This window comes from Tenrec ecaudatus, chromosome 18 (genome assembly GCF_050624435.1).
Source record: "Tenrec ecaudatus isolate mTenEca1 chromosome 18, mTenEca1.hap1, whole genome shotgun sequence".
NCBI lineage: Eukaryota > Metazoa > Chordata > Mammalia > Afrosoricida > Tenrecidae > Tenrec > Tenrec ecaudatus.
The window spans coordinates 18,574,680-18,588,173 of record NC_134547.1 but is presented as its reverse complement, the minus strand read 5'-3'; the positions used below and the strand labels follow the sequence as shown (position 1 = coordinate 18,588,173).

Here is a 13,494-nt window from a genome sequence, read left to right as displayed (position 1 = left end):
CACTAGCCCAAAGGCATTTGGGGCAGAAATGGTAGCGCTCATCCAAAACTTCATGCGGAATTGCAAGGGAACCCCAAGTAGCCATCATCTTGGAAAAGAAGCGCAAAGAAGGTGTCTCGGACTGCCTTCTCGAGAGTCGCAAAACCAGAGGCTTCTGTACACACACAGATGGAGATGTATCTCAGAGATGCCTCACATGACTACCAAGCAGGGCAAGTTCCAAATCCAAGAGTCAAACAGCTGGCTGGAGCCAGGCTTCTTCCAACTCATGGCTGTAAGGGCTGACCAACTCAAGAGTAGCAGGTTAGAGGACAGGCTGCTGGCTCACAGGCTATGGATGCTGGTGAATCATAAGATTAATGGGTCCGTTGGCTCAAGTCCCCCAACCCGGAGGTTAAATGTTGAGCCAGGGGCAGGATCCAAAGTGAGCAAAAGGCTAGAGAGTTTTGCCGGCACGTCCTCAGCAGTCAGATGCAGGCCAGTACCTGAAGGACCTCCCTTTCATTGGTGGGCTGCTCACAGCCTACCTCATCATAGAAGTGATACATTGTATCAGATCTCATAAGGGGAGCCGACAACACTGTTACAGAACTACCAGATTACATCCTAGGAGGCAAATCATGGAGCATCTTGAACCAGCCAAGTTGACACACAACCCTAACCCTCCCAGGAGACCCCAACCTTTGTTTCCAAAACATACTAACAGTCATCAAAACCGTGTGGTCTTGGTATAAGGATAGACAGATTGAACCATGAGATAGAATTGAGGACCCAGAAATAAACCTCTCACCTTGTGGTGAGAGCAGTCCCTTTATGTGGTCTTTTGCCTGTTCTTTGGTCAAACCAAGCCAAACTCACTGCCATCAAGTTGATGCCGACTCATAGCAACCTTATAGGACAGGGTAGAACTGTCCCCGTGAGCGTCCGAGACTGTAAGTGTTTACAGGAGCAGAAAGCCTCACCTATGGAGAAGCTAGGGAAAGAAACACTCATCTTTTCAACAAATGGATTTTCATACGAAGAAAAATAAAAGTTGTAAGTAGTTGGGATCCCTACCTTACACCATCTATACAAATATACTCAATACGGGTTAAAGTCCTAGGTATAAGAGCTAAAACTACGCCACTCTCCTAAGAAAACCGAGGGGTACATCTTCAGGACCTTGGATCTGACGCTGGGTGATGTGCATGCCGTGAAAGCAGGTATGCGTGATGCTGGTACGACACCTGTGAATGTCCTAAAGCTGCTGAAGCACTAGAGTCAGATGGTTAATTTTACGTTGGGTGAGTTTCACCTCCATTTAAAAAAAATTTTTTTTAAGCTAAGTTTGGAAATTCCACTGCTTACTACTTAAAACCAGAAGTGGGAAAGTGGGCAGAGGCTCCCCATCCAGAGTCCCTCGCTTTCCCCCAGAGATGCGCTTGCTGTCCCCTAGCTGTTGATTCTCCTCCCCGTGGAGTTTTCGGATGGCCACCACTGTTCCTAGGTGTCCACACTTACTGTCCGACGCTGCTGAGAACTTCCGTGTGCCAGCCCAATACCTCCCACAACACCGGGAGGCCACTGCTTTCTCATCCGCATTTCACAGAAGAGGGGAGCAGTCCCTCGCGCCTGAGGTACCCCTGGGCCATTTGGTGTCACATGAGCCTGGCGGCAGAATGTCTTTTCCAAAAATGGTGGCAGTCGACGTCAGGCCCCAGGTGCTCTTCCAGAATGCTGGTACTCCCCGCCACCCCATCAAGAGGCAGAGTGTGTGTCCCCTCCACCTAGCCTGGGAGGGGAGGACCTTGTATTCCCTCAGGTTTGCTTGCACCAGGAGGCTTCATCTGGAGCCTGAGTCACCAAGTGGGAAGCCCATCTATCTTGAAACTGCAGCACGGGACAGATCAGAGACGCCCGAGACTACAAGGAGCCAGCTAACTGGCCAGCCGCTCCCTGTTTCTGCTCCTCGCACAGTCTGAGTGCCACCCTGCAGCCAGACCCCAGAGTCAAGCCCTTCTGAGACATTATGCATGTCTGCATATTAAGGCCAGTAGGCTTAGGGGCAGGAGCCCTCATGGCGCTGTGGTTCCGAGTTAGGCTGCCAACCGCAAAGCCAGCAGTTTGAAACCACCAGCTGCTCCTAGGGAGAGAGGTGAGACTGTCTACTCCCATAGAGTGACGGTCTTTGAAAGTCACCAGGGCCGTTCTACCCTGTCCTAGGAGTTGGCATGGGCACCACAGCGGTGAGTCTGAGTTTTTTTTGACGGCTTAGGGGCAGTTTGTTACATAGAGATTGGTAGCTGATGCAGTCATCATACTGTGGTCATAAAAGGTTCGGTTGTTATGGGTTCTGGAGTCCCTATGGGAATTCCAACGGTGATGGTGCTTGACTGCTAACCGGAAGGCTGAAGGTTCAAGCCTGCCCAGGGGACTGTCGGGAGAGAGGGCTGCAGGTCTACTTCCCAGCACTTCGCCAGCCCCCCGGAGACGCCGAGGGACACCGCTCTCTGCTGACAGGCATGGAGATGGTGTCGCTGGAGCCGACCTGGCAGCAACGGGTTGGGGGGGGTGTTACCAGTCCCTCCACACCAGTCCCTGCGAATCCAACCTGACCTTTGTGTGTTACCTATAACTTCACATCTGGAGTTGGGGTGCAAGGAGGGGGTCCTGACCAGTGTTGAAGGCTCAGGGCCATCTGGGGTGGAAACTTCTGAATGACGAAGGGCAGGGGGAGAAGCCCTTGAGAGGAGACTCGGTGTCTGCTTCCCTTCTCCAGGAGCCACTGCCCCCCCTGTGCTCCCCACTTCGACAGCAGCACCTCACTTTCTCTTTCGGAACTCCTCCTCAACAGGGTGTAGGACAGACAGGGGCCCCTCCTTCCCTGCCCAGTGGCCTCAACCCAAGGGAGGCTAGCTCCCTGTGAGGCTGTGAAGCCGGAGGGTGTGGAGGGGGAGCTGTACTTGTCCCCAGCGGGGGCCTTCGGGGGCTGCCCTGCTCACTGCCCTTTCTGATCCAACTGCCCTTCAATTGTGTGAGATTCTGCAGACCCTTCCAGGGAGCTCCTGTCCTGTTCAAATTAGCTGGATTCATTTTGATCCTGGGGACCAAAGAACATGGGCCGACGTACGTACGTGAGGGCTTGAAGCTTCCTACCGGAGTAGGGAGGTGTGAGATGTGGGGAGGTGTGAGTGGGCGGGATAAAAATGACACTTCATAGTGTCTTTTGTGGGTGGGTCTGACCAGGCAACCTGGTTTCTGGCCAAGGAGATGTAAGGGGAGGTGCTGTGACCGTCCCCCAAAGGGAGGGCATGCTCCTGAGTATGCCTCCTTCCTTTGAGCTGGCTGGAATGAAGATGCCAAGGCTGGGGCAACCGCGGCCCTCCTGGGTCGTGGAGTGGAAGCCCCAGGCTGGGAGGATGGCAGTAAAGCACCAAACACGAGGATCGGTAGAACCTGGCGAGCCCAGAGACGCCACTCCAGTGCTGCCAGCGCTGGACTGCCCACCTCTGGTTCCCTCCCCCACGAAGGAGAAATGAATTTCTATCTTACTCAAACCGCGGTTGCCTGCGGGGTTTGCTGTCGCCAGCCTTGGCGTGGACGGCCGCAGAGCCAATGCTTCTGAGAAGCAAGCAGGTCCGTCGAGGACCCACATCAGATTGTCAGAGGGGACTCTGACCCTGGGCCACAGGCAAAATGGACAATGGCCTGAGACGGCTGGAGAAGGGTCTTGGGAGAGGGCTGGAGGGAATCTGCCAGGGGCTTGCTCTGAGTGGGATCCGTCTGCAGACAGAGGTTCACCTGCGAGGCTCAGAGGCCTTTGGACTTGATGGTGGGTCCCTGCCACTCAATGGGAAAAAAAAAAGAGGAACCCCTTAATTGATTGAGAACGAGGAGGAGGAGGAGGAGGAGGAGGAGTACTGTCGTGAGTGCTTCACTGTTTGAAATATTCGCCAACTCTGGATGAACTATCTGGAGGAAAAACAACAGGACCGACAGTTCCGGGGGGACTTGGGGTGGGGGGGTAGGGGGGGTAAGGAAGTGGTGTTAACAAACACAGGGACAAGGGAAAAACATGGGACCCCAAATGGTAGAGAGGGGGGAGTGGCAGGCCTGGTGGGAAATGATCAAGGGTAAGGTTGCTTAGAGAAGAGGTATACTCTAGCCCAGGTGGCGATGAAGCATGGTAGTAGGGCAAGAGGAAAGTCAAGGGAGATGGAGGAAAGAGCTAGGAGTCAAAGGGCATTCATGGAGGTCTAGACAAAGACATGTACATGCAAATATATATGGAGGATGGGGAAATAGATCTATGTGTCTGTATTTATAGGTTAAGTATTAAGGTGGCAGAAGGACCTTGGGCCTCTACTCAAACACTCCCTCAATGCATGAATACCTTCTTTTATTAAATTGGAACTCTATGATGCTCACTCTCCCGACACAACGGCTGGAGCCAAAGTGGGTGAACAAGTAAATGTGGTGAAGAAAGCTGATGGTGCCCGGCTATCAAAAGAGATAGTGACTGGGGTCTTAAAGGCTTGAAGATAAACAAGCGGCCATCTAGCTCAGAAGCAACAAAGTCCACATGGAAGAACACACCAGCCTGTGTGATCGAGTGGTCCCGAAGGGATCAGTTACCAGGCATCAAAGAACAAAAAATCATATCATTGACTGCACACCTCCATGATAGGATCGCTGAAGACAAATGGGTGCATAAGCAAATGTGGTGAAGAGAGCTGATGGTGCCCGGCTATCAAAAGAGATAGTGTCTGGGGTCTTAAAGGCTTGAAGGTGAACAAGCGGCCATCTAGCTCAGAAGCAAAAAAGCCCACATGGAAGAAGCACACCGGCCAGTGCGATCACGAGGTGCCCAAGGGACCAGGTATAAGGCATCATGCAAAAAAAAAGAAAAAGATATAAGTGTGTGTATGTATGTGTATATGTATATATGTATATGTATATATATACCATATTAAATGAAGGGGGAAGTGCAGAGTGGAGACCCAAGGCCCAAGTGTCGGCCAATGGAGATCCCCTCATAGAGGGGTTTAGGAGAGGAGATGGGTTAATTAGGGTGCGAGGTAGTACCGATGAAGAACACAGCTTTCCCCCAGATCCTGGATGCTTCCCCCCCCCAACTACCATGATCCGAATTCTGCCTTGCAGGGCTGGATAGGGCAGAGGCTGTACACTGGTACATATGAGGGCTGGAGGTACAGGGAATCCAGGGTGGATGATACCTTCAGGACCAAGGGTGTGAGGGGCGATGCTGGGAGAGTGGAGGGTGAGTGGGTTGGAAAGGGGGAACTGATTACAAGGATCCACATGTGACCTCTTCCCTGGGAGAGGGACAGCAGAGAAGGGGGGAAGGGAGACTCCGGATAGGGCAAGATATGACAAAATAACGATGTATAAATTACCAGGGGCACATGAGGGAGGGGGGAAAGGGGAGGGAGGGGAAAAAAAAGAGGACCTGATGCAAGGGGCTTAAGTGGAGAGAAAATGCTTTGAGAATGATTGGGGCAGGGAATGTATGGATGTGCTTTATACAATTGATGTATGTATATGTATGGATTGTGATAAGAGTTGTATGAGTCCCTAATAAAATGTAAAAAAAGAAAAGAGGAGAAAAAAATTAGGGCAAAAACTGTACAGATGTGCTTTATACAATTGATGTATGTATATGTATGAACTGTGATAAGAATTGTATGAGCCCCAATAAATTGTTTAAAAAAAAGTTAAAAAAAAAAAAGAAATATTTGCCAACTCAAGACTCGGAATCATCTTCTCAATCAGTACCCAAGATGACCAGTCATCTGTGGCCACTGACTGGACTCCTGGTGCCCCAGGTGTCCCACGAAAGCAGAACTGGGCCCCCTCGGGGTTTCCATTGCGGCTTTGAAGGGGCAAGTAGCTCGCCATGTGGACCTGCCTTCCAACGTGTCTTCAAACCCCCATTCGTTCCGCCAGCAGCGGAGCCCAGGACCAACACGCTCCTCCCAGGGTCTCCGGGAACAAAGGCCGGGGGCTGGGATGACACCCCTGTGGGGGACGCGGGCCTGCCCTGGGGTACTCACAGAGTCCTTGAGGGCCAGGAAGCAGTGGCAGATCCAGCGGCGTGTGGTGCCGTCGCGGCAGATGTAGGAGAAAGCCTTGTCCAGGCTGCGGTCGGGGGCACAAAAGGAAACCTTCTCGATGGTCTGGTCGACTAGCAGGTCCTGGAGGAGGGCCAGGGGGGCCGGGGAGGCACGTCAGCCCTCTCTGCCGTAGCCACCCAGCGTCCCCTCAGTCTCTTCTCAAAGGCCAACCTGGTGTGGGGCGGGGGACTGGGCCTTCACGGAGCGTGGGGCTGCCCACATGGGCCTGCTACACAGGGCAGCCCAGGGTCAGAGCAGGCCACAAGGGACCAGGCAGGGGTGTGAAGCCGGCCTCGGGGAGGCTCAGGCAGCAGGGTGGGGCTCTGCGGGGGACAGAAAGGTCAAAGTCAGGATGGGGAAAGTGCAGGCAGCGTGTGAGAGTTGGGATAGGGAGATGTAGGGGCTGGAAGAAGTAACCAAGCAATGCTTCCCGGAGGAGGAATTAACTAAGCAAAAAGTAGGGAGCAGTTGTTCCGGGGAAGAGGGCTTCCTGTGCAGATGTTTCTTCGTGAGCCCCACTGCCAGCACCTCCTCTGGGAGGCATTGAGCAAACAGGCCTCCTGGATGGTAGCCCCAGGGACGGGCCGGTCCTCTAGGTCCAGCTGAACAGCCTGGCCCCCACTGAGCTGCAGGCGTACGAGACGCTACACACCGATCTATACATGTGTTTTTCTCATGAATGGCCGGGTCTCTCTCTCCCCATTTCATAGATGAGGCAACTGAGGCATGGAGGGATGAACCCTTACGCCCAGGGTCGCCCAAAGAATAGACAGGTGAGCTCTCCCTCACAGGAGTCACCTCTGAGCGAGGACTGAGGTGGGCTCAGAAGGTGTCACAAGAGAACAGGGCTCAGTCTAGGGCAGGCAGGGGAATGAACGCGGCGCTGTCGAAGGCCAGCTCCCATCCCACATGGTACCAAAGAGAAGCCTCTCCATCCTCCCTAGTGAAATGCTGGGCCAAGTACAGCAGCTCATGTTGAAGGGGGTCGTTTTGTACGGCCTGGTACAAAGGTAACAGGCATCCAGATGGCTCTTTGCAGCAAAGGGCCCCACCAGCCCTGTACCAGAACACAGGTTCCCAAGCTCATTTGGCCTAAAGCTCCTTATCAGGAAAACCAAAAAAACAAGACCCCACCCACCCCTCCCACAATGAAAATCGTCTGTCCTGCAGCCATCACATCCAGGATAAAGTGTAGGCATCTGCTTCTACAGCGCCACCCCCATCCTTCCCGTGCCCACCAGGGGGCAGGATCACCCACTTCAGAAGCTCCCCCACCCCCTGCAAGCCCCCTACCTTGGTCTTGTCATCCACCACGCGCAGTCCATCGGCTGACACCCACAGGACAGACTTCACAGACTTGCGGCCCATCTGGGGTGGAGGGGCGGGGGGCATGCAGAGGCCTGGTCAGAGCTGCCTGGATGGGCCTGAGCTTGCTCCCCCCACCCCTGGCTCCAGCCCTCAACTCACCGCCTTCAGCTTCTTCACAGCGTCTTCACACACGTGCATCCCCCGAGACTCCTCCACCTCCACGTGGCCCAGGTACTGAGGGAGGGAGAGTGGGGGAGAGAGGACCAGGAATCGGCCGTTATCAATGATGCCTGCCTTCCCTGAGCACAGGCAATGCACAAAGCCCACTGAACACGCGAGCTGATCGGCTGCCTACTTGACCTCTAAGGTCAGGGTTCCGTTTGGGGCCCCGTGACACAGATGAGCCCCAGTGGCTCAGTAGCAAACTGCTTTGCTGAAGACAGAAAGGCTAATGGTTGGAACCACCTGGTCCTGCACAAGAGAAAGAGGTGATGGCGACCAGCTCTTGTAGCGACCACTTCTTGGAGACCCTTGGGGGCTCTGCCCTACATGGGTGTCGCCCTGGGAACCAACCCAACGGCGATGCGTTTGGTTTTCTTCATCATCTAGAGGAAACTGAGGTGCACGATGAAGCCGCGGGCCCCTGTGCCCTGTCCGATTCCCAGCCCTGTGACAATTACTGCTGTCCCTCAGGAGCCCGACCTGTGCCAGGGTGTCAGGCCCACCTTTGCAGCAGCCAGGTCCCCAAGCGGAGCGATGATGGCTGATGGGATTGTGCTCTGGCTCCCTCAGCCAGTGGGATGGCCCAGGTGTGTGGTCTATGGTGTTTCTCAGTGTTCTTCACCCATCCCCCCAAAAATCTCCCTACCGTCGAGTAGAGGCCAAACTCTACGGGCCAGGGTGGAAAGGCCTGTGGGTTCCCAGGACGGTCACTCTCGGCAGGAGTGGAAAGCCCGGTCCTTCTGCAGAGCAGGGGGGGGATGATTTGTGGATTGCAGTCCGATGCGTAACCGCTGCACTTCCGGGGTTCCTCGTGGGATTACGTGCCCGTTGTTCACGGCAGCCCTAGTGGCGGGGCGGTGGCACTCCGATCCGTAAGGTCAGCAGTTCGAACACACTGGCTGCTCCCCGGGAGAACAATTCCACTCTCCCCTCTCAAATAGTTCCGGTTTCGGAAACTCACGAGGCAGTTCTGCCCTGCTCTACGACAGGGTCACTGTGCGTCAGCATGAACTCGAGGGGAGGGCAGGGAGTTCGGTTGGGGTTTGGTCCACAATTTCAGCTTTGGTAACACAACAGAATGCCAGCCTTCCCTCACACCAGCATTTCCGGCCCCTCCCAAGCGAACCCCTCACACTCAGGGGCTACTTCTAGGGGGGACGGGTATGAAGGCAGATGGGCTATGATGGTCATTTGTTTTCACACAGCCAGGAAGGGGCTGAGTTGGGGGTTGAACCCACATCTGCTGAGCCCCTCAGCCCTGAATCCTGCTCTCTCATATGTACAAGTGCATGCTGGTTGTAAAGGATAAAGGTTGCCACAAACAGGAAAGCATTAATGTTGCAGAATTGTTGTGTCTTTGGGAATGTGGGGGACTTCTTGTTCCACAGGTGACACCGTCTCTGCCCCGATGTCTCCCGGTATTATTTCTGTGGTACAAGAGAATGCCTCTTCAGTTCACCTAATACAAAAACTCAGAGCCAGCAGTCAATGCCGGCTCACCGTGACCCACCCCCTCGAGGGCAGGGCAGAGCTGCCGCTGTGAGTTTCCGAGACCGTGGCTCCCTAAGGGAGCAGAAAGCCTCGCCTCTCTCCCGAGGAGCAGCTGGTGGTGTTGAACTGCTGATGCTGTGGTGTGCAGCCCAGTGTGTGCACCACGATGCCACCAGGGCCCCATCTCACCTAACATGACATCCCAATCAACAAACACATGAGGAAATGCTCAGGGTCACTCGCCACCTGGGCGATGCCAATCAAGACGACGAGGAGAGACCAGGCCTTACCCCTACCGGGACAGCTGAGTTTACACAACAACCAGGCGGTAACAAATGCTGGAGAGCCCGCCGGAGCCCTCACACCTGGCTGGTGGGACTGCCAATCTGCACAACCACGGCGGAAGGTGAGAGGGGGTCGCCTCAAACAACTGGGAATAGAAATTCCACAGGACCCAGCAATCCTGCTGGAGAGCCACCCTGAAGTCAGAGCCATACCATGAACAGAGAGATGCGCCCCGCGTTCATGGCAGCGCTGTTCACAGGCTGGAGCAGACTGGGTGAACGCTGGTCCGCACACGCACGGGACAAGTACGCGTCACAGAAAAGTAACCACCGAACCACAGGGCACCCCACCGCACAACGTGCCTGGGAACGTTACGCGGAGAGAAGCCAGCCACTCACAAAAGGATCATGCTTACACGAGACACCACTGCTCTAAAGGCAGACAAATAAAAGCAAGGACTTTCATACCAAAAAAAAGAAGCAGCAGCAGAGTGGGTGAAGGGAGACAGCGGCCGGTGCACGAAAAGAAATTATCAAGGGTCTGTGGGGGAGGGGAAAAGAGGATGCCACGGCTCAAGTAGGAAGAAAAAGTTTGGAAAATGACGATGGCAGCGCAGGGACAAATGTGCTTGACACAGTGGACGTGTATGTGGATTGTGACCAGAGCTGAAAGAGCCCCCAATAAAATGACCAAAAAAATAAAGAGTATCTCTTTCACATTTTCTTATACCATCTTCAAAAGCCTGTGAGGAGTCCTGCACAAGTCGGGTTCCACAGTTCTTTCAGAATGTAAGTCTCCTGTGGGTCGCAACCCCTTTGGGGGTCCAGTGACCCTTTCACAGGGGGTCGCCCGATTCATAACAGTTGCAAAACGACAGTGATGAAGTAGCAACAAAAATAATCTTGTGGTTGGGGGTTCGCCACCACACAAGGAACTGTATTCAGGGTCTCGGCAAGAGGAAGGTGGAGAACCACTGCTCAATGAGACTTCTCCAGCACGCTGGGCCAGGTGTATGAGCGCCTCAGGCCCCGCCCACATGGAGCAGCCCCGCCCTCTGCCCAGGACCCGCCCTTGCACAACCGCCCCGCCCACACGGAGCAGCCCCGCCCTCTGCCCAGGTCCCGCCCATGCGTCCCCGCCCCGCCCACATGAAGCAGTCCCGCCCTCTGCCCAGGTCCCGCCCATGAACGACCGCCCCGCCCACACGTAGCAGCCCCGCCCTCTGCCAGGTCCCGCCCTTGCACGACCGCCCCGCCCATATGAAGCAGCCCCGCCCTCTGCCCAGGTCCCGCCCACGTGCGATCGCCCCGCCCACAGTAGCAGCCCCGCCCTCTGCCCAGATGCCGCCCTTGCACGACCACCCCGCCCACAGTAGCAGCCCCGCCCTCTGCCCAGGTCCCGCCCATGCACGACCAGGCTCCGCCCCTCCTCTCTGGCCCCGCCCACTCACCCTGACCGGGAAGCTGCACGTGCCTTTGCGCACCGCGTCCTCATCAGCCTGCCACTGGTGCGGGCGCGAAGCCTCTGGGACGTAGGCTGGCTTCCTCCGCCGCAGGCTCTGGCGCAGCTTGTTCATGGTGCCCGCACCGTCTGGGGACCCAAGGCAGGGGCGTGGGGATCAGAGGTCGAGAGGGCACCGCCACTCGCTCATGACTGTCTGCTCTGAGATGGAGCCTGTGTGTGTGCGTGTGTGTGCACCTGCCCGTCAGAGGCATGGCTCTGTGTGCGCGCGCACATGTGTGTATGAGGTGACCTGTCACCAGGCCCGCCAACACACCGGCCTCCCTTTTGACTGATAAGCCACACTGAAGCGTCCTGTGAGGAGGGTGGGGGACACCCAGCACTGGAAGCTCAAGCGGCAGCAGAGGACCGTGTGTCCCAGTGCAGGCGGGCGTGTGGCTGTGGTCCCGACGTGTGTCATCTCAAACGGTGTCTGCGAGGGTGTCCTGTGAAGGCCGTACATCGGATTTACGGTGTGCCTCCAGTGTGGCCCACAAGGGGGTCTGGACCCTAACGTGAGGCTGCTGTGTGTGCCTGAAGACCATCTATGTCCATGAGAGCTTGTGGGCCAGCGAATGCTGTCCGTGACAGGTGTCTGTGTCAGCACCAGGCTGTTGTCTTTGCATGTACACATCCATCACCACTGTCTGGGACACCGTCTTCGGGTGAGTGTGGAACTCCCGTCTTTGATGGATGTAGCCTGCGAGGGTGCTCAGTCCCTGAGAGGCGGTGTCTGTGTCCAGGGGTGCGGCTGTTGGTGGCGAGACTGTCGGGAAGGTGATCTGTGGGGTGTGTCCGCGTCTGGGGTTGTGGAGGGGCTGCCCTGCGTGGCAGGACGCCCCTGTGCGGCTGTCTGAGAACATGTCTTTGAGAGTGTCCACGAGACTCGTACGTGACGCCGTGGCGGTGTGAGAATGCGGCTGCCGTCGACGGGTGTGTGCGGCTGCATCTGCGCGCACAAGCAGAGCTGTTGGTGAGAGCGGGTTCCCGGGGCTGGCAGTGCGGCTGGGCGTGTGAGGCCGTGAGACTTTCGCGGGTCACCTGTGAGTCTGGCTGTGGTCTGGCAAGGCGTGTCTGTTTGGGAAGCGTGTCTCCCATTGCGCCTGTCATCCCTGCCAGTGTCTGACTGGCGGTTTGTGGGTGTGCCTGGGCCCTGGGGCTATGCGGTGGTGGTGGTGTCTGGGTGCTCCAGGTGTGTGTGTCTGTGAATGAGTGTGCCTTTGAGGGCCAGTGGACGGGCACATGGGTGTGAATACCCTTACGTCATTACATGGGCACTCGACCCCAGCAACCACACCATCAAGGCAGTCAGTCCATTTGGTCATGAGCGTGCTCAAGCCTGTGTGCTGATAGGGACACTCCCTCCAGTCCTGCTCGGCCGACCGACCCCCCTACCCACTCGGCCCTCCCTGAACTATCCCAAGCTGGTCACTCACCAGGCTCCGTCCTGGACGTTGCAGGGGGCCCCGGGGCCCCGCAGGGGGCTGGGGGCAGATGCTGCTCGGGCCTCCTGGGTCCACCCTGCCCAAGTGAGGAAGAAAGTGGAACGCTTGCTTGGGGTGGGGCTGAGTCCCCTTCTCCACCCCACCTTGGACAGCAGCCAACCCCCTCTATCTTAGGCTTCCTGAGATGAAGACTCTGGCTGCCATGGCAACCGTAACCAGGGAGATCAGCCACCTGGTTCCAAGAGCCCAGGAAAGAGTAGGTGTGCCTGGGGCGGGGGGGACATTTGTTGGGGATCTCCTGGCCTCAGGAGGCCTTCTGTGCCCAAGGGGATGATGTAAGGATGGAGGCGCCTTGCCTTCTAGACATACATCCCCGGGGCTGTGCCTGCACTTGCTCACACGTGCCTCCAGCCATCAGCACGCAGGCACGGCTAGTCACACTCAGTCCCACACAAACACAGCAACACACAAGGATGCGCACGCACACACGCCTAACAGTTCCAGCCTCAGAGTTACCACTGCAAACGCCTGGTCCCATGTCCACATGCCACAGTGTCTGCTACAGGCGTTGTTCAAACACGTGTCCACACACGTGTCACCTGTAAGAGGAGTCACCGCCCACCCAGGTACGGCCACGCACATTGGGCACATCGGCTACTTCTCCATTTGGTCACTCCCATCTTCGCAGTCAGAAGAGCTGGGCCCAGGCACACCCACCCGAGCTGCCCCACCCCGCGGGGCTCCCGCTCCAGGCCCACCCAACAGAATCACACCCAATCCCCGCTTGCCCATGTGGTCACCCATAACCACCTGGTCACACCTAGATGCGGCTACACGTGTCATACGTGCCCACCGGCACACGCTTGCCCGTAGCTGAGGGCATGCTCAAAGACACGTGCCTGCAGTCATCCGGAGCCACATCCGGGCACAGGCACATGCGTGTGCGAGCGCCCACACAGTGATCCGTGGACAGTCACAGCAGCACACACTCGTTGCTCACCGTGCCGGTCACACACAGTCGTGGAGGGCGGCCACACTCACGAAGGCGGTCATCTACGCACCAGCACCCAGGGTGCCAGTGGCTGAAGGCGGGTGTGGCTCGGAGGAAGGGGGGGTCACTCTGACCCGGC

The 13,494-nt window shown here is 56.4% G+C and overlaps 1 protein-coding gene across 3 annotated transcripts in view; it reads right to left on the bottom strand.

Annotated features, from left to right (window-relative positions):
- NUMBL (NUMB like endocytic adaptor protein) overlaps positions 1-13,494 on the bottom strand; it is a 28,979-nt gene that overhangs the window by 13,216 nt on the left and 2,269 nt on the right. For all 3 annotated transcript variants that reach the window (XM_075536342.1, XM_075536341.1, XM_075536343.1), the window contains exons 2-6: positions 12,356-12,440; positions 10,870-11,009; positions 7,581-7,655; positions 7,407-7,481; positions 6,054-6,194 (exon numbers count right to left, since the gene is read on the bottom strand). In XM_075536342.1, the coding sequence (XP_075392457.1) occupies positions 6,054-6,194; positions 7,407-7,481; positions 7,581-7,655; positions 10,870-11,009; positions 12,356-12,440 (516 nt within the window). The remainder of the gene's footprint in view (positions 1-6,053; positions 6,195-7,406; positions 7,482-7,580; positions 7,656-10,869; positions 11,010-12,355; positions 12,441-13,494) is intronic.